Source organism: Hyla sarda, chromosome 5 (assembly GCF_029499605.1).
Source record: "Hyla sarda isolate aHylSar1 chromosome 5, aHylSar1.hap1, whole genome shotgun sequence".
Classification (NCBI taxonomy): domain Eukaryota; kingdom Metazoa; phylum Chordata; class Amphibia; order Anura; family Hylidae; genus Hyla; species Hyla sarda.
The window spans coordinates 23,097,829-23,118,264 of NC_079193.1; the positions used below are offsets into that span (position 1 = coordinate 23,097,829).

A 20,436-nucleotide genomic window follows, 5' to 3' on the forward strand; every position below is an offset into this window, starting at 1 on the left:
TTAGATTAATTTTCTTTAAGTGTCAAATTTTAGCTATTTTTTGAGAGTTGATTTGGATTGGAACTAGCTAAAGTGGCTGGTACGCTCCAGCAATTTCAGTGATAGTAGAAACTACTCAGCCAGCCAGCCATATCTTTCCAACAGCAAACACCCGGCAAACAGCGGTCTACCCTCCGCTAGAGTCAACACTCTACCCCCAACACTACCCCTGCAAGAGGCCGGCGCAGTAGCAATGGTGAACATAAATCCTCACCAAAGTGAAGTAAACCACCACCTGAACTACCAGGTTGAGGCCTACCACAGCAGTGCCCTTTCTCTGACAGACACCATGAGCCCAGACTCCATGGACTTCTGGATCACCAGATTAGACCATTGGCCAGAACTTTTTGCTATGAGGGTCACATTGGGAAATTAAAAGGGTTATCTGGTTTTGAATACCCACTTTCATACACTCTATTAGGGGTCCTCTGTTCAGTATCCTTACCTCTTAGACAGAGTGTAAAGCCGCTAAAAAGACTGTCTCTCACCCTGGAGGTCCGGTCCTGATGTCACAGACAAACCATTGATATGTATAGTCACTGGGTAATACTTAGTTTCCCCTGTGGTGGCTCTCCAGGGAAGCTGAACACTTACTGCCAGCTACCCTCACAGTTGACAATGGATTTATCAGGGTCTCAGCGGGGGGGGGGGGGGGCACTTTGTTATCAGCTTCTTGTTATAGGACCTTTCTTAAACGGGTACTCCACTGGCCAGCTTTCGGAAGTAAATGTTCAGAACGCTGTTTTTGCGCTGCGGAGGTCGGCCACGCCCCTTGTAACATCATGGCTATTCCCTCTCAATGCAAGTCTATGGGAGGGGGCGTGACGGCCGTCACGCCCCCTCCCATAGACTTGCATTGAGGGGGCATGGCCGTGATGTCACAAGGGACATGGCCAACCCCCGGAGCACAAAAACAGCGTTCGGAACATTTACTTCCGAACGCTGGCCAGTGGAGTACCCCTTTAAGCTCTTATACTCCAGTAAGAACCATACAACCCTTTTTAAGTGTTTTTTTTTATTTATTCTAGAATAAAAGTAATTAATTGGAGTTACAGACACACATTTTATTATAACAATCTAGTGCAACCCATATAGCAACATGTTACACTCAGGGTCGAGTTAGACCTTTGGTTTCAAGACATTCTTTGTGAGCGGCAAGCCCATGGTCGGTGCTAGTTCTCGCATTTGTTCAGTAGGAAATTAAATAAAGTTCTTGGTCCAATTTCCACACAGTGTCTGTAGCACTGGGTTGTATACATGCGCCAGGAGAGCCAAGAAAGACATCTACACCATTGCTTGACTGAAGAAAACAGTCCTAGGGCTCTTAGGCAATGATACATCCCCCTTTCTCCTTGAATGGGTTCTTGTCCTCTGGAATTCCCTTTACAAGGGGGTCTTCCCCAGAGTTTCCCTCAATATAAGTCTTGATTTCTTCACACATTTTGGAAACCTTAGTAAGGAAAAGGACAGTCAAGATCAGGTTGGTGGAGTAAAGCCTTTCGAAACTTGTCTTTATCACCAGTTTTATGGCTTTAAGGAGTTTTCTATTTAATACGTATTCACAAAGAACCAAAATAGAGAACCAAAACTTTAAAGGGTACCTTAAATCAAAAAAAACTTTTGATATATTATAGATTAATGTATGCAGAATAACTTTCCAATTGCATGTTATTAAAAAATATGCTTCTTTCTATTTAATTTCCCACTTAGAAAAAATGACCACTATAGGTCTCCCTACCAGAGATTTCAGACTCATGCTGGAGTCCCAAATCTCAGACTGCAGCCGGGACACAGACAAGCTCAGCTGACAGCTCTGAATCTTCTCCTCTCTGTTTACAACTGCATGTGCAGTGAGAAAAAAAGATCGGAGCTCAGATAGTAAAATGAATGAGGGCATGCAGTAAGGCAGAGTCGGGAGTATGCCCTGCTGTGCTATGAGCACAGTGCTGGCTCCTGCTTGTCTGATTCGCAGGCAGGGAGCAGTGCTGAGCTTGTCTGTGTCCCGGCTGCGGTCTGAGATTTAGGACTCCAGCCGAGTCTGAAATTTATAAAAAAGGATTGCGGCCAGGACTGGTAGGGAGACCCCTAGTGGTCATTTTTTCAAAGTGGACAATTAAATAGAAAGAAGCATATTTTTTTAATAACATGCAATTGGAAAGTTATTCTGCATACATTAATCTATAATAAATCAAAAGTTTTTTTTTTTATGAAAGGTACCCTTTAAGAGTTACTAGCCATAGTCACATTTGAAGTTTTTGTTTTTTATTGGCTGTTTGTAAATACAAGATGGTCCATATTGGTGTTAACTGTAGGGAAACCTAAAGGTTTACTAGGCTTTATAATAGCTTTATTGTAGTCAAGAATATCTGTTGTGTTCTAATAGACAGTATCGGTAATATTACAAGTGAAGGAATACATGTTGCCATCAATTTAGATGAATTTAGATGAACTGATGTAAAACTTTCCATGGTAGAATCACTTAGACCAGTGGTCTCGAAACCGTGGACTTCAAGATGGTGCAAATCTAAAACTCCCAGCATGCCCGGACAGCCAACGGCTGTCCGGGCATGCTGGGAGTTGTAGATTTGCACCATCTGGAGGTCTACAGTTTTGAGACCACTGACTTAGGGTGCATTCACACCACGTTTTTGCAATATAGTTCCCGTATCAGGTTTTTGATGAAAAACGGATTCCTCAAAACCGGACTAAACTGTTTCAAAACATGTGTACAAATTTTAACCTGTATACGGTGTGAAAAATTATGTCCGGTTGAATTTTTTTTAAAGAATGTTTTTTTAACTTTTCACTCCATTATGAATAAAGTTTCACTTGTTTGATTGAAATTCCAAGAAAAAAAACTGTGCAAAGTCAAAAACCGTATGGTGCAAACCGGATGGAACCGTACGCACATACAGTTCTGTACGGTTCCCATTGACTCCCATGTTAAAAAAAACAAAAACATATATGGGTTCAATACAGTTTTTCACCTGGACCAAAAACCGTGGTAGGCTACGGTTTTGGGTACGGGAAAAACGGACATAACCGTACAGGATGCAAAACAGATGCAACCGGATGCATCGTTTGGCATACGGTTTTCAATGGAGAGTCAATGCATACGGTTTTCAATGGAGAGTCAATATATACGGTTTTCAATGGAGAGTCAATGTATACGGTTTTCAATGGAGAGTCAATGTATATGGTTTTCAATGGAGAGTCAATGTATACGGTTTTCAATGGAGAGTCAATGTATACGGTTTTCAAAGGAGAGTCAATGTATACGGTTTTCAATGGAGAGTCAATGTATACGGTTTCATGCGGTTTCAAATTGAAAACGTATACGGGAACTGTATTGCAAAAACGTGGTGTGAATGCAGCCTCAGACCATAACAAAATATCTAAGACCTTTCTAGAAGAAACCTTCTGGCCATAAGAAAATTCTCTGCTGATGGAGGGTAAGTGTTCATACCTGATCATTGTTATCAATGGGGAGAAATAATGATATACAATTCTAGGAGATACAATCTATCAGCAGAGCTCGCTGCTACTTTTCCTGTGTGACCTGGTTTACTCCTAAAACGTATGTCACAAACAGGATGAGGATTGAGTTCTTATAGCAATAGGATTTGTGTTTTGCTGCCATGATCCACACTACATGTGATTATATTAGCATTATCTGGGCTGCAAATCAGCAAAATCACCTTGACCCCCCCCCCCCACACACACACACATTATAGACAAACCTGTATATACTAATGCATGCACAGTGACTAGTAATGCACTGGAGGTTATTTACAAAATCTATCTGTTTATCTATCTGTCTGTCTATATACTGTATCTATTTATCTAGTTCATATCTGTGTATGCCAAATATATATCTATCTATCTATCTATCTATCTCATATCTATCTATCTCATATCTATCTCATATCTATGTATGTATCTATCTATCTATCTCATATCTATATCTATCTATCTATCTATCTATCTATCTATCTCATATGTATCTATCTATCTCATATCTATCTATCTCATATCTATCTCATATCTATCTATCTCTCATATCTATCTATCTATCTCATATCTATCTATCTATCTATCTATCTCATATCTATCTATCTCATAGCTATGTATCTATCTCATATCTATCTATCTATCTATCTCATAGCTATCTATCTATCTATCTCATATCTATCTATCTATCTCATATCTATCTATCTATCTATCTACAATCTCATATCTATTTATCTGTCTATCTATCTCATATCTATCTATCTATCTCATGCCTATATATCTATTTTTTATACCTACCTCATATCTATCTATCTATATATCTAATATCTATCTCATATCTATCAATCTCAAAATCTCATATCTCTCACATCTATATATCTCATATCTATCTATCTCATATCTATCTCCCTATCTCATATCTATCTATCTATCTATCTCATATCTATCTCATATCTATCTATCTATCTATCTATCTCATATCTATCTATCTCATATCTATCTCATATCTATCTCATATCTATCTATCTATCTCATATCTATCTATCTATCTATCTATCTCATATCTATCTCATATCTATCTATCTATCTTCTATCTATCTCATATCTATCTATCTATCTATCTATCTATCTATCTATCTCATATCTATCTATCTCATATCTATCTATCTATCTATCTCATATCTATCTAGCTCATATCTATCTATCTCATATCTATCTCATATCTATCTATCTATCTCACATATCGACCTCTTTATATCTTATCTAAAATGTATCTATTTCTTTATATTCTATCTACATATCCCCCACATTTCCTACAAATACTGAGTTACTAAATAATAAATACACAATGTTTACACAACTTATTGTAGTACGGAGACTATACACTACACACCGCCCTTGTCTCAGCCTCTATTCTATCCCAGGAAATCTCATGCATGGAGCCATTTCCTAGGCGCTGACCCTCAGTAAACCCCCCACCCCTATCTACCCCGGCTCACACGTCACTTGCAAAAAGCACCAAAAATCCTCCATATATCTCTCAATGCAGGAAAAAAACAACTGTACGTCCTAGTGGAAGCTGATCTATTTTACACAGATATAGCAGAGCTGACTTTGCCTCTTAAGGCTGCAGGGAAACATGATTTTATTTTTTATTTTATAACTCAAAAAGTTAAACCGGGTTTACAATTCCAGCGGAAAAGATTACGGATAAATTCAGCTCTGCTACATCTGTAGACAAAGTTTACAACGTTTCTTTCAGCTTTTCCTCGGGTTGATCTTTCCACTTACTAGTTGTCTCTCCAGTTTCACTTCTTTCTTGAGTTGTTCGACTTCCATTTTCATTTTATCTTTTTCCGTTAGATCGTCTATATTGATGACCGGCATTTTCTGATGGGGGAAAAAAGGTACAATATAGGCCGATGAAGCTTTTCTGGAACTGGTCATAGTATGCAGAGCTCCCTACATGAGGACTTACTTGTGCTTCAGTGGTCTGGTAGCTGAGGTCCCAGAAGTAGCAGCTTCCTCTGCTACAGCCTCTTCTGTCTACCTTCCCAAAAGCCTCTTGAAAACAATAGCAGTTAGCTGTTTTTTAAAGTAATCTGCATAATCTCAGCTAATCTGGACTAATCGAGGGCCCAGATCTTCCACCTCGCTTCTCTTCATGTCCACAGCCACAGAAAGTACATGCCACCATCTACAAACATTTTACAATCATCTAAAAACAAAAATACAACAAGCAAAAAAAGAAAAACAACAACTTAAAACACAACAACAACAACTCCTAACAAGTAAAATTACAATAAGTAAAAACTAAAATAGTAAAATAAGATAAAGCAATAGTGGAATACAAAAGAAGAAATGAAAATAATAATTAGAGTAACAATGATTAAAAAGTATAATAAAGTAAGAAAATGAATAAAGTCATTGTGACGTGAAATGAATAAAGGAAATAAAATGTATAAATACTATAAATGATGATCTGTATTACTTTGTTTACATTTGGATTATTAATTGTAATTGTATCATGTCTTTGTTGTTTACAAATATGTAATTTTGTACCAGGAATTAAATCTATTTTATAGTTTTTAGCATTGATAACATGATCTATAATCACCTTTTATGAGAATATTAATATTGTTACTAATTTAATTTAATAAAATGTTCAGATTTATGTTGTTTATTCTTTGTTTACTATTTTATACTTTTTAGCATATAAATACCGTTTTAGTTTTGTTTAGTTTTTTAAATAGTACAGTATGAATAGTTTAAGAATTGCATTTAATTATAATAATAATAATAATAATAATGTAAAAAAAATTAGGTGTAGGAGGACTTTCTTTTTGTTATGGGGGGGGGGGGGGAGGATAAATTACATTTTTCCATATTTTTTTTCTGTATTTCAAACTTATTTTGTGGTGCATGGTGTTTGCACCAAAGTTTGTGCTAAAAAATAAAAAAATAAAATAAAACAGAAACCCAAAATTTTTAAATAAATTATTATTATAAATATCATTTATTTAAAATGACTAGAAACAGAAGTTTTGTGCAGAGAAAAGTTTACAGGATACAGTTTATATATATATATATATGTCTTAAGGCTTACAGGTCTGTGGGAAAAAGATTGGTGATTCAAAAGATTAAAAAATTCTGCTAAATGAGATGCTAAAAAGAAACAAAAAAAACCAAAAACAGAAAAACTTTTTTTTTGCTCTTTTAGGGGGCCATTTTCATCCCAACAATGGTTGGTTGGCAAATTGTATAAGGAAAAAGGACGATAAACATCAAAACAATTGTTGAAAAAAAGCTTAAAAGGGGTTATCTGGCCAAAAAGCAGCACCCACGTTCTATTCTATTCATAGAATGCGGGTGCCGCTCTTTGGCAGGATAACCCCTTTACAAAAGATTGAAAGTTTCAACCATTTTTTTTTGCCTAAAAAGTCTGTGTTCTCTGAATCTAAATGAGTGTATCATACCAATGTATGTAATTTTTGACCAGTGGAAACCCTAGCCATTGGTTGGGACATCTATTAGAAGTCATTTAAGACATTTCTCTGTAAGGACAGCTAATATACTCTGGATCCTTATAGATTTTAAGAATAAAAAATTGGCTAAAGAAGATTGAGTAGATCACCTATATATTGTAGGCAAACTAGCTCTCCTAGTCTCCTAAAAAAAAAGTCACAGTTTTCTCTCCTTTCGAAACAGATATAATTTGCATACTCTTTCCCATGGTGCATAACATACCAATAAGTTTCAATGTACCAATGGGTCTCCTCTAGTGTTGAGCGGCATAGGCCATATTCGAATTCGCGAATATTCGCGAATATATGGACGAATATTCGTCATATATTCGCGAATATTCGCATATTCGTTATATTCTCGTTTTATTTTCGCATATGCGAAACTTCGCGTTTGCGAAAATCAACATATGTGAATATTAGCATATACAAAATTAACATACGCGAAAATGCGCATATGCGAACATTCGCATATGCTAATTTTCACATATGCGAATTTTCGCACGCCAGTCTCACACAGTAGTATTAGAGCCTTCTTTACACCACACAAGCTGGAAGCAGAGAGGGGTGATCACTGTGATGTGTACTGTGAAAAAAAAAAATTAAATAAAAAAAAAAACGAATATTCGTAATTACGAATATATAGCGCTATATTCGCGAAATTCGCGAATTCGCGAATTTTCGATATTCGCGAATAATATTCGAATTGCGAATATTCGTGAGCAACACTAGTCTCCTCAATAAGAATGAATACCTTGCCTAAACCTTACTCGAATATTATATTTTTTTTACATTTTAGACATATCATTAGAATTGGTTTCCCCTTAATTCACAATGGGGGAGATTTATCAAAACCTCTGCAAAGGAAAAGTTGCCCAGTTGCCCATGGCAACCAATCAGATTGCTTCTTTCATTTTGTAGAGGCCTTGTTAAAAATGAAAGAAGCAAGCTGATTGGTTGCTAAGGGCAACTGGGCAACTTTACCTCTTGACAGGCTTTGATAAATCTCCCCCAATGGGATTTCATTAGATTTTTTCTACCAGGTTCTTTAGAGGAACTAGAAGTCTTCCCGAGCTTACTGAGACTTGTAGCTTGACAAGGGCTGTAGAAGTATCAGTTGCTTAAATCCTTTCTAAGGAACGTCAAATTAGGTCACATGGGCATCATGATCTAATCCATTTAACAAGTAGACTGTTTAATCCAGATTAATGCAGAAACAAATATAGCCTGACATGTTGGTAAATCTGCTACAGGGATGCTGCTAATGTACTGCATGGATCACATACACTGCTCAAAAAAACCTTAAAGGGGTACTCTGGTGCTTAGACATCTTATCCCCTATCCAAAGGATAGGGGATAAGATGCCTGATCGAGGGAGTCCCGCCGCTGGGGACTAGTGTTGCTCGCGAATATTCGCAATTCGAATATTATTCGCGAATATCGCATATTCGCGCATTCGCGAATTTCGCGAATATAGCGCTATATATTCGTAATTACGAATATTCGTTTTTTTTTTCCCCACAGTACACATCACAGTGATCATCCCTCTCTCTTTCCAGCTTGTGTGGTGTAAAGAAGGCTCTAATACCACTGTGTGAGACTGCGAAAATTCGCATATGCGAAAATTAGCATATGCTAAATTTCGCATATGCGAATTTTCGCGTGCGGTAACTTTGTATATGCTAATTTTAGCATATGTTAATTTTCGCATACGCGAATTTCCGCATAGGCGAAAATAGAACGAGAATATTACGAATATGCGAATTCGAATATGGCCTATGCCGCTCAACACTACTGGGGACCCCCGTGATCTTGCATGTGGTACCCCGTTTGTAATCAGTCCCCGGAGCGTGTTCGACAACAGGGCGGGCGGCGTATGACGCCACACCCCCGTGTGATGTCACGCTCCGCTCCTCAATGCAAGCCTACGGGAGGGGGCATGATAGCTGTCACGCCCCCTCCCGTAGGCTTGCATTGAGGGGCAGAGTGTGACATCACACGGGGGCGGGGGCGTGACGTCACATGCCGCCCGCCCTGTAGTCGCCGGTAATCAGTCCCGGAGCGAACACGCTCCGGGGACTGATTACAAACGGGATGCCACGTGCAAGATCACGGGGGTCCCCAGCGGCGGGGCTCTCTCGATCAGGCGTCTTATCCCCAATCCTTTGGATAGGGGATAAGATGTCTAAGCACCGGAGTAACCCTTTAAGGACTGATCCCTTTTTTGCAATTCTGACCACCGTCACTTTACGCATTAATAACTCTAAAACGCTTTTACCGAATATTCTGATTCTGAGAATGTTCTTTCGTGACATATTCTACTTTATTTTGGTGGTAAATTTTCAGTGTTACTTGCATCCTTTTTTGGTGAAAAATCCCAAAATTTCATGAACATTTTTAAAATTTAGCATTTTTCTAACTTTGAAGCTCTCTGCTTATAAGGAAAATGGATATTCCAAATAAATTTTATTTTTCTTCACAAATACAATATGTCCACTTTATGTTGGCATCATAAAATGGACATATTTTTACTTTATGAAAAAATTAGAGGGCTTCAAAGTAGAGCAGCAATTTTCAAAAATGTCATGAAAATTGCTAAATCTGAAGGGACAGATGTTACAGAACTACAACTCCCAGCATGCCTGGGCAGTCTAGGCATGCTGAGAGTTGTAGTTTGGAAACATCTGGAGGGCTACCGTTTGGGCACCACTGTAACAGTGGTCTCCAAACTGTGACCCTCCAGATGTTGCAAAACTACAACTCCCAGCATGCCCAGACAGTCTTTGGCTGTCTGGGCATGCTGAGAGTTGCAGTTCAGCCTTCCTAGTGGTTGCCACAGTAAAGATCACTTTACTTTCACTTTCATTTCCACCCCAACCATTGTCGTTTCCCTACCTGAGCCGGGATCTCTGCAGTCTCCACGATGATCTTCGGTCCCCACGCCATCTTCAGGTAAGATATCGGTCTCCATCTTCTCCCCCCTGTTCTGCCCAACATCCAGGGGTGGGCAGAAAGGGGGGGTTTCATGGCAACCCCCTGTCCTGCACTGCCATTGGTCAGAACTCAGTTCTGACTAATGGCAGGGGATTGGAGGAGATCCTATCCTGCAGGATGATCGGGGGTGTCACTGACAACTCCGATCATCCCTATTTTCCAGGTGATTGGGTCACCAGAGACCCCATCAGCATGGAATAGCAGAAATCTGAATTGACATGCGATTTTCTGCGATCGCCGACATGGGGGGGTCTCAGGACCCCCCTCGGCGATGTGCCGGGATGCCTGCTGAATGATTCCAGCAGGCATCCCGGTCCGGCCCCCAACCGGCTAACGGCGGGGACCGGAATTACCATGGGCGTATGCATACGCCCTACGTCCTTAAGGACTCGGGATGCAGGGCGTGTGCATACGCCCCACGTCCTGAACAGGTTAAACAACACAATGTAACTCCAAGTCAATGACACTTCTGTAAAATCCCACTGTCCACTCAGGAAGCAACACTGATTGACAATCAATTTCACATGCTGTTGTGCAAATGGAACAGACAACAGCTGGAAATCTTAGGCAATTAGAAAGACACCCCCAATAAAGGAGTGGTTCTGCAGGTGGTGACCAAAGACCACTTCTTAGTTCCTATGCTTCCTGGCTGATGTTTTGGTCACTTTGGCGATGCTTTCACTCTAGTGGTAGCATGAGATGGAGTCTACAACCTACACAAGTGGCTCAGGTAGTGCAGCTCATCCAGAATGGCACATTAATGCTGTGGCAAGAAGGTTTGCTGTGTCTGTCAGCGTACTGTCCAGAGCAGGAAGAAGCTACCAGGGGACAGGCCAGTATATCAGGAGACGTGGAGGAGGCCATAGGAGGGCAACAACCCAGCAGCAGGACTGCTACCTCCGCCTTTGTGCAAGGAGGAGCAGGAGGAGCACTGCCAGAGCCCTGCAAAATGACCTCCAGCAGGCCACAAATGTCCATGTGTCCACTCAAACTGTCATAAACAGACTCCATGATGGTGATATGAGGGCCCGACATCCACAGGTGGGGGTTATGCTTACAGCCCAACACCATGCAGGAAGTTTGCCATTTGCCAGAGAACACCAAGATTGGCAAATTCGCCACTGGCACCCTGTGCTCTTCACAGATGAAAGCAGGTTCACAATGAGCACATGTGTAACGGGTCACGGCAGGTGGTGGATCCTCTGGGCCTGTGTGGATGATGACATGAGCAATGCCAGGGAGCAGAGTCTAAGGTTTTCACCAGAGCCCGCCACAAAGCGGGATGGTCTTGCTGCGGCAGGCGGCACCCAGGTCGCTACCGCTGGCACGACCCGTCCACACAGGTTGCTGGGATGTGGCGCGGCACAAAAGGAAACTGGCAAGACGTGGTCAAGGTAGCAGTAGGTCAGGGCAGGTGGCACAGGTGCAGGGTCAGGTAATGGAACTAGGATCAGGAACACAGATGTCAGGAACACAGAAGCTTTCTCTAGGGCACAAAGGCAACAAAGATCCTTCAGGGAACAAAGGGAGGAGCTGATACTTATAACAAGAGCACAGGTAAATACACTTAATTAAATGAGTACTGGCCCTTTAAGGGTACTTTCACAGGAGCGGATTTACAGCGTATTTTACGCTGCGGATCCGCTGGTGAAGGCCCGCTCTATGCTGTCTTTACATGTGCCTGCTCGTAGCGGCAATACGCTGCGACGAGCAGACACCCTGCAGTGATGTGCGTGGCGTATTCGCACATCGCGGCGCCTCTCCCTGCTCTGAGCTAGGCAGAGAGCTCCCGCGATGTGCGAGTATACTGCGACTCACACATCGCAGTGTGTCTGCTCGTAGTGGCATATTGCCGCTACGAGCATGCACATGTAAAGACAGCATAGAGCGGGCCTTCACCAGCAGATCCGCAGTGAAATACGCTGCGAAAATCCGCTCGTGTGAACGTACCCTTAATGTAAGAGCTCCTGCGTGCGGGCACCCTAGGAGACAGGGGCACATGTGCTGGGGCTGCGGGAACAGAAAGACCAAGGAGGTGAGTGACGTGCTGGGATTCGCATTTGGGCGCGACTCGCAATACGAATCCCAGCCCCGTCCTGCCGGCGGGGCTGGTATTCGCATTGCGGGACATGACAAGAGAGCGCTCACAGCCAGCGTGTCTGGCCGGAGCGCAGATGTTACAACATGTGGCAGACGTGACAGAATCTGGAGATGCCGTGGAGAACGTTCTGCTGCTCGCAACATCCTCCAGCATGACCGGTTTGGCAGTGGGTCAGTAATGGTGTGGGGTGGCATTTTTTTGGGGGGCCGCACAGCCCTCCATGTGCTTGCTAGAGGTAGGCTGACTGCCATTGGGTACCGAGATGAGATCCTCAGATCCCTTGTGAGACCATATGCTGGTGCGGTTGGCCCTGGGTTCCTCCTAATGCAAGATAATGCTAGACCTCATGTGGCTGAAGATTGTCAGCAGTTCCTGCAAGAGGAAGGCATTGATGCTATGGACTGGCCGCCCGTTTCCCAGACCTGAATCCGAATGAGCACATCTGGGACATCATGTCTCGCTCCATCCACCACAGACTGTCCAGGAGTTGGCGGATGCTTTAGTCCAGGTCTGGGAGGACATCCCTCAGGAGACCATCTGCCACCTCATCAAAAGCATGTCCAGGTGTTGTAGGGAGGTCATACGGGCACGTGGAGGCCACACACACTACTGAGCCTCATTTTTACTTGTTTTGAGGACATTACATAAAGTTGGATCAGACTGTCGTGCGGTTTTCCACTTAGATTTTGAGTGTGACTCCATATCCAGACCTCCATGGGTTGATAAATTTGATTTCAATTGATCATTTTTGTGTGATTTTGTTGTCAGCACATTCAACTATGTAAAGATGAAAGTATTTCATACAATTAGTTCATTCATTCAGATCTAGGATGTGTTATCTTAGTGTTCCCTTTTTTGAGCAGTGTATGTTACATTCACATAAACATAAAGATGTAGCAGAAAGGATCTACATGGAAGCAGGCTTCAAACCATCAAATTATTTCACCAAAACATGTTCTGGACAGCAGTAAGCATCAGTCAAGACATTGGAAATCTGAAATGGTCACATGGGTTTCAACAAAAAGACAAGAATTTCAATAGTAGGCCCAGAAGAATATACAGGTAGCATTACGGTTCTAAATAACAGAGATTAGGAAAAAAATTATAAAGGCAACCAAGTAGAAAATTGGTCAACAAAATGCATCAGGTGGTGCTCACATGTGAACATACTCCGGCAAAATCCCCATTAGAAATATCACGTAGAGATAAAATAGGCACTCACTCTTTAAAACATAGTTTTTATTTCTTCATATTAAAACTGCTCTCATGGGAAAGGGAACAGAACAGACACCGGCGTGCTGCCGGTGTCTGTTCTGTTCCCCTTGCCATGAGAGCGGTTTTAATATGAAGAAATAAAAGCTATATTTTAAAGGGTGAGTGCCCATTTTTCTCAATATGATATTTCTAGTCAAGAGTTTTAAAAGACTGTGTTAGATGGACGTACACTATATGGTCAATGGTCTTGAGTCCGAGAAGTTTCGTTGAATTCTGGGGTTTCATACAGTCCTATTATTACAGATGTAGAACATTCAGCCCCGACCGATGCAGTCACCTTTACAAATATTAGTGAAATAATATCACACGATAGGGTCGTTCCATAGAGCTCAGTGATACCAGTGCTGTGACGTAATAGGAGCCACCGCTACAACTCAGTTCCTGAAATCTGCTCCTTCCTAGATCTTCCACCCTCAGCTGTGAACGGTATTAAAGAGAAGTGGAAGTGTTTATAAACCACAGCAGCTCAGCCATGAAGTGTAGACTACGGTAAAGTTACAGAGACCACATGGCCTAGCAGCTGTATGCCAGCCTTAGATCAAAAAGCACAATGCCAGGCATCAAGTGAAGAGATGTAAAGGTGCCCCCATTGGACGAGCCTGGGTTTGATTAATGCCAAAAGAACATTACCTGCCTGACTGCTCTGTGCCAGATGTAAAGTTTGGTGGAGGAGGGATTTGGTGTCCCAGTGCGGAATACACTTGCACACCTGCTCTGTCAGGTGTATGCCACTTTCTTGTGTCTGGATAATGCTCTGGAGGTGTTCTTCTTGCTCAGTCAAGGCTGCTCAGTTCCATGAAGGGAATTTTTTTGTGCTTCAGCACCAAGACATTTTTGACAATTTGTTGCTCCAAACTTTGTTAGAACAGTTTAGGTTCTGAGGTTCTGCACTTTTTGCTTTTTTCCAGCATGACCAATGCACACAGCAAGGTCCATAAAGACATGGAAAGGGAGTCTGGTGTGGAAGAACAAGACGGGCCGCACAGTGCACAGACCTCAACCCCATTCAACATCTATGGGATGAACTAGAATAAAGATTGAGATCCAGGTCCTTTCCTCCAACATCAGTATCCGATCTCACAAATGGTCTTCTGGATGAATGGGCAAAAATTTCCACAGAGACCTCTAATATCTTGTAGAAAGTCTTCCCAGAAGAGATAAAGCAATTATAACTGTAAAGAAGGAAGTAGTTCCATAACTATGCCTATGGATTTAGAATGTGATGTCCTAAAACATTCTGTTGTTTATAGCAGCAACAAGGGCAGATTCAAGGAGGGACAAAACCCATAGAGGCCGCTTACGGTCTACTAAAGGAAGCACATGGTCCTGTTTTACCTAATTTAATATTTTAACACCTATTAAGAACTTTGCACCTTGCCTAGTTTTCCCAGACTCTACAATGTTACCTAAGCAGGTAGAAGGGACTGACCTACGGTCTGGTATTAACATCTAGGTACCACTAGAAAATCCCATTTTATATTTCCTATAGGGACCCTCTTGTCTATGTGCATCCCTTGATAGAAGCAACTGAAAATTGCCAACAGTGAATCCAACAGGCCACAAAAGGGTTTCCATAGAACCATGGGAAGGAAATGGTCCATGGAAGTCTGAAGCCTAATCTGAAGTATAATCTAATCTAAAGTGATCCCTAATCTCTGGACCAACAACCTTCTGGAGGCAACAAGGTGAGGATCCCACTGGTCATAGCAGAAATACATGTACTGTTGCTAATGGTCTTGCCTTCCTCAAGTGAGCAATAGTACATGTATTTCTGCTATGACCAATGGGGATCCTCTTGTAGGTCCAGAGATACAAATGCTTGAAATTAATGAAGGATTACTGGAAGGAACCGTATGGCCAGAGAAAGGAATTGTGAGTCATTGTCCTGTCACTGACCACAAGCTCCAGCTACAGTGCGCGAAGTCCGTTCTCTGTGACTGAGGAGGCCGCATTGTCACTCCTATAGACAAGGAGAAGTTTGGATAGTAGTGTCCTAGTTCTTGACTCATCCTTGTCAGGAAAGGAAATAGTCCATGCTCCTTGTCTATAAGTTTATGTTTACTTACTGGAAGTTTCTTCATACTTGTCATAGGTCAAATGATGCAAAGCTACAGTGTTTTCTGAGACAACAAGAGGTTAAATAAAGGAGAAAGTCCTGGATTTAAACTCAATATTAGGCTAGGTTCACATGGCCATTGTCTCCCGTCCCACTATTCTCCCGTCATTGCTGTTAAAGGGACCATACTAACAAACGGATGTAAACTGATGCAAAAGGATGCCATTAAAGGAGTATTCCGGCTTTATACATCTTAACCCCTTAACGACCCCGCATCACATCGCGTCGGTCCCGGCGCTCATCAACGGCCGGGACCCGCGGCTAATACCACACATCGCCGATCGCGGCAATGTGCGGTATTAACCCTTTAGAAGCGGCGGTCAAAGCTGACCGCCGCTTCTAAAGTGAAAGCGAAACTATCCCGGCTAGTCAGTCGGGCTGTTCGGGACCGCCGCGGCGAAATCGTGCCATCCCGAACAGCTTACAGGACACCGGGAGGGCCCTTACCTGCCTCCTCGGTGTCCGATCGACGAATGACCGCTCTGTGCCTGAGATCCAGGCAGGAGCAGTCAAGCGCCGATAATGCTGATCACAGGCGTGTTAATACACGCCAGTGGTCAGCATGAGAGATCAGTGTGTGCAGTGTTATAGGTCCCTATGGGAGCTATAACACTGCAAAAAAAAAGTAAAAAAAAAAAGTGTTAATAAAGGTCATTTAACCCCTTCCCTAATAAAAGTTTGAATCCCCCCCCCTTTTCCCATAAAAAAAATAAAACAGTGTAAATGAAAAAAAAAAAAAAACATATGTGGTATCGCCGCGTGTGTAAATGTCCAAACTATAAAAATATATCATTAATTAAACCGCACGGTCAATGGCGTACGCGCAAAAAATTCCAAATTCAAAAAAAGCTTATTTTTGGTAACTTTTTATACCCTTAAAAAATGAATAAAAAGTGATCAAAAAGTCCGATCAAAACAAAAATCATACCGATAAAAACTTCAGATCACTGCGCAAAAAATGAGTCCTTATATCGCCCTGTACGTGGAAAAATAAAAAAGTTGTAGTGGTCAGAAAATGACATTTTTAAACGAATAAATTTTCCTGCATGTAGTTATGATTTTTTCCAGAAGTGCGACAAAATCAAACCTATATAAGTAGGGTATCATTTTAACCGTATGGACCTACAGAATAATGATAATGTGTCATTTTTACCGAAATATGCACTGCGTAGAAACGGAAGCCCCCAAAAGATACAAAATGGCGCTTTTTCTTCGATTTTATCGCACAATGATTTTTTTGGGTAAATAAACTAATGTCACTGCAAAGTAGAATTGGTGACGCAAAAAATAAGCCATAATATTGATTTTTAGGTGGAAAATTTAAAGGGTTATGATTTTTAAAAGGTAAGGAGGAAAAAACGAAAGTGCAAAAACTGAAAATCCCTGAGTCCTTAAGGGGTTAAGATGTATGATCGTAGGGGTGCCGCCGCTGAAACCCCCACGATCTCGGAGCAGCCCCGGCAATCTGCGCCGGGTGCTGCCTCTGAGACCGAGACATGACGTCACGGCCATGCCCCCTCGTGACGCAACACCTCCTCCATTCATATCTATGGGAGGGGACGTGATGGCAGTAACATCCTGTTGCATCAGTTTTTAATCTGTTTATTTTCGGTTTTTATTTTTGTCCGGCTACTTTCTGGTTCCTCACACCTCTTTTGAGCATGCTCAGAAGTAATAACGGATCAAAAACGGTTTGGAAAAAACTGTTGCAAACAGAGACAATATAGGCTCATCCGTTTTCAATCTGTTACCCATAAACTTCAATGTAAAATTTATAATATCCGTTTCTATTCCGTTATTTTTGACGGGAGAAAAAATACTGCATTCACCGTCTTTTTACAATAAAAAAAAAACGGAACAGGAAGCAAACGGGTGATAAAAATTTGTAGAAAATGCCATTTACATCAATGGAATTATTTTACAGCCATTTGCAACCTGTTTTAAAAAATTATCAAACGGATTGATAATGGCCATTTATTAAGGGGGCAGAAAGTAATGTTAACGAGCCCTTAATTGAAACTATGAGTCTCATATCTATCTATCTATCTATCTATCTCATATCTATCTATCTATCTATCTATCTATCTATCTATCTATCTCATATCTATCTATCTATCTCATATCTATCTATCTATATCTCTCTATCTCATATCTATCTATCTATCTATCTCATATCTATCTATCTCATATATATCTCTCTATCTATCAGTCTCATAACTATCTATCTATCTACAGTAATGGCCGTAAATGTTGGCACCCCTGTAATTTTTCTAGAAAATGAAGTATTTCTCACAGAAAAAGATTGCAGTAACACACGTTTTGCTATACACATGTTTATTCCCTTTGTGTGTATTGGAACGAAACCAAAATGTTACGCCTAGCGCTCCGGGTCCCCGCTCCTCCCCGGAGCGCTTACGGCGTCTCTCTCTCCGTAGCGCCCCGGTCGGTCCCGCTGACCGGGAGCGCTGCACTGTCATGGCCGTCGGGGATGCGATTCGCACAGCGGGACGCGCCCGCTCGCGAATCGCATCCCAGGTCACTTACCCGTTCCCGTCTCCTGCTGTCATGTGCTGGCGCGCGCGGCTCCGCTCTCTAGGGCGCGCGCGCGCCAGCTCCCTGAGACTTAAAGGGCCAGTGCACCAATGATTGGTGCCTGGCCCAATTAGCTTAATTGGCTTCCACCTGCTCCCAGACTATATCTTACCTCTGCCCCTGCACTTCCCTGCCGGATCTTGTTGCCTTAGAGCCTAGTGAAAGCGTTACTGTGATTATCCATACCGTGTACTTGACCTCCTGCTTGCCTTATTGACTACGATTCTTGCTGCCTGCCCCGACCTTCTGCTACGTCCGACCTTGCTTTGTCTACTCCCTTGTACCGCGCCTATCTTCAGCAGTCAGAGAGGTTGAGCCGTTGCTAGTGGATACGACCTGGTCACTACCGCCGCAGCAAGACCATCCCGCTTTGCGGCGGGCTCTGGTGAACACCAGTAGTGACTTAGAACCGGTCCACTAGCACGGTCCACGCCAATCCCTCTCTGGCACAGAGGATCCACCTCCTACCAGCCGGGATCGTGACAGTAGATCCGGCCATGGATCCCGCTGAGGTTCCCCTGCCTTCTATCTCTGATCTCACCACGGTGGTCGCCCAGCAAGCCCGACAGATCGCCCATCTAACCCACCAGCTGTCGGAAGTGTCCACCATAGTGCAACAACTTCAGTCGCAACTTCTGCTACAGCAGCAACCATCTCCTCCGCCAGCTCCTGCACCCCTTCCGCAGCGAGTGGCCACTCCTAGCCTCCGCTTGTCCCTGCCGGACAAATTTGATGGGGACTCTAAGTTTTGCCGTGGCTTTCTTTCGCAATGTTCCCTGCACTTGGAGATGATGTCGGACCAGTTTCCTACTGAAAGGTCTAAGGTGGCTTTCGTAGTCAGCCTTCTGTCTGGAAAAGCCCTGTCATGGGCCACACCGCTCTGGGACCGCGATGACCCCGTCACTGCCTCTGTACACTCCTTCTTCTCGGAAATTCGAAGTGTCTTTGAGGAACCTGCCCGAGCCTCTTCTGCTGAGACTGCCCTGCTGAACCTGGTCCAGGGTAATTCTTCCGTTGGCGAGTACGCCATACAATTCCGTACTCTTGCTTCTGAACTATCCTGGAATAATGAGGCCCTCTGCGCGACCTTTAAAAAAGGCCTATCCAGCAACATTAAAGATGTTCTGGCCGCACGAGAAATTCCTGCTAACCTACTTGAACTCATTCATCTAGCCACTCGCATTGACATGCGTTTTTCTGAGAGACATCAAGAGCTCCGCCAGGAAAAAGACTTAGATCTCTGGGCACCTCTCTCCCACAGTCTCCGTTGCAATCTACGCCTAGGCCTCCCGCCGAGGAGGCCATGCAAGTGGATCGGTCTCGCCTGACCCAGGAGGAGAGGAATCGCCGTAGGGAAGCTAATCTTTGTCTGTACTGTGCCAGTACCGAACATTTTTTGGTGGATTGCCCTATCCGTCCTCCACGTCTGGGAAACGCACGCTCGCACCCAGCTCTCGTGGGTGTGGCGTCTCTTGAGTCTAAGTCGGCTTCTCCACGTCTCACGGTGCCCGTGCGGATTTTCCCTTCAGCCAACTCCTCCCTCTCAGCCGTGGCCTGCCTGGACTCTGGTGCCTCTGGGAGTTTTATTCGTGAGTCCTTGGTGAATAAATTCCGCATCCCGGTGACCCGTCTCGTCAAGCCACTCTACATTTCCGCGGTCAACGGAGTCAGGTTGGATCGCACCGTGCGTTACCGCACGGAGCCCCTCCTAATGTGCATCGGACCTCATCACGAAAAAATTGAGTTTTTGGTCCTCTCCAATTGCACTTCCGAAATTCTCCTTGGACTACCCTGGCTTCAACACCATTCCCCAACCCTGGATTGGTCCACAGGGGAGATCAAGAGCTGGGGTTCCCCTTGTTTCAAGGACTGCCTTAAACCGGTTCCCAGTACTCCCTGCCGTGACCCTGTGGTTCCCCCTGTAACCGGTCTGCCGTCCTGCCATAAGAAGTGCCTCTCCCCCCCTCCCAGTCCAGTCAGGCAAGCCTCGGTGCCTCCTCATGGCCCCCGTCCTGGTGTCACACTACCCCGTGCCAGGCCTCGCCCTCTGCCCTCCCTCCCCATTCCCACTCCTGCTGTACTGCCTGCCGTTGAGGAATCCCTCCATTCTTTCCCGGTGTCCTCATCCCAGGGGAGGCAGTTACCGGACAAAGAGAAGGGGAGACCTAAGGGGGGGGGGGTACTGTTACGCCTAGCGCTCCGGGTCCCCGCTCCTCCCCGGAGCGCTTACGGCGTCTCTCTCTCCGCAGCGCCCCGGTCGGTCCCGCTGACCGGGAGCGCTGCACTGT

General features: G+C 43.4%; 1 protein-coding gene across 2 annotated transcripts; it reads right to left on the reverse strand.

Moving 5' to 3' along the window:
• Window positions 1-1,040: 1,040 nt before the first annotated feature.
• On the reverse strand, window positions 1,041-5,784 carry GNGT1 (G protein subunit gamma transducin 1). Of its 2 annotated transcripts, XM_056519006.1 has the most exons (3): window positions 5,528-5,784; window positions 5,341-5,439; window positions 1,041-1,489 (listed from the first exon to the last, which is right to left on the reverse strand). In XM_056519006.1, the coding sequence occupies exons 2-3, from the start codon at window positions 5,434-5,436 to the stop codon at window positions 1,364-1,366; spliced, it is 222 nt and encodes a 73-aa protein (XP_056374981.1). In that variant the 5' UTR covers window positions 5,437-5,439; window positions 5,528-5,784; the 3' UTR covers window positions 1,041-1,363. The 2 variants fall into 2 exon arrangements, with proteins under 2 accessions (XP_056374981.1, XP_056374980.1); XM_056519005.1 differs by lacking the exon at window positions 5,528-5,784 and having other exon boundaries at window positions 5,341-5,496.
• Between the last annotated feature and the right edge of the window lie 14,652 nt (window positions 5,785-20,436).

Coding starts and splice junctions, on each gene's coding strand:
- GNGT1 (XM_056519005.1), bottom strand. CDS start 5,496: ATGACCAGTTCCAGAAAAGCTTCATCGGCCTATATTGTACCTTTTTTC. Junction 1,490..5,340: donor TGAAACTGGAGAGACAACTA/GTAAGTGGAAAG, acceptor TTCCTTACTAAG/GTTTCCAAAATGTGTGAAGA.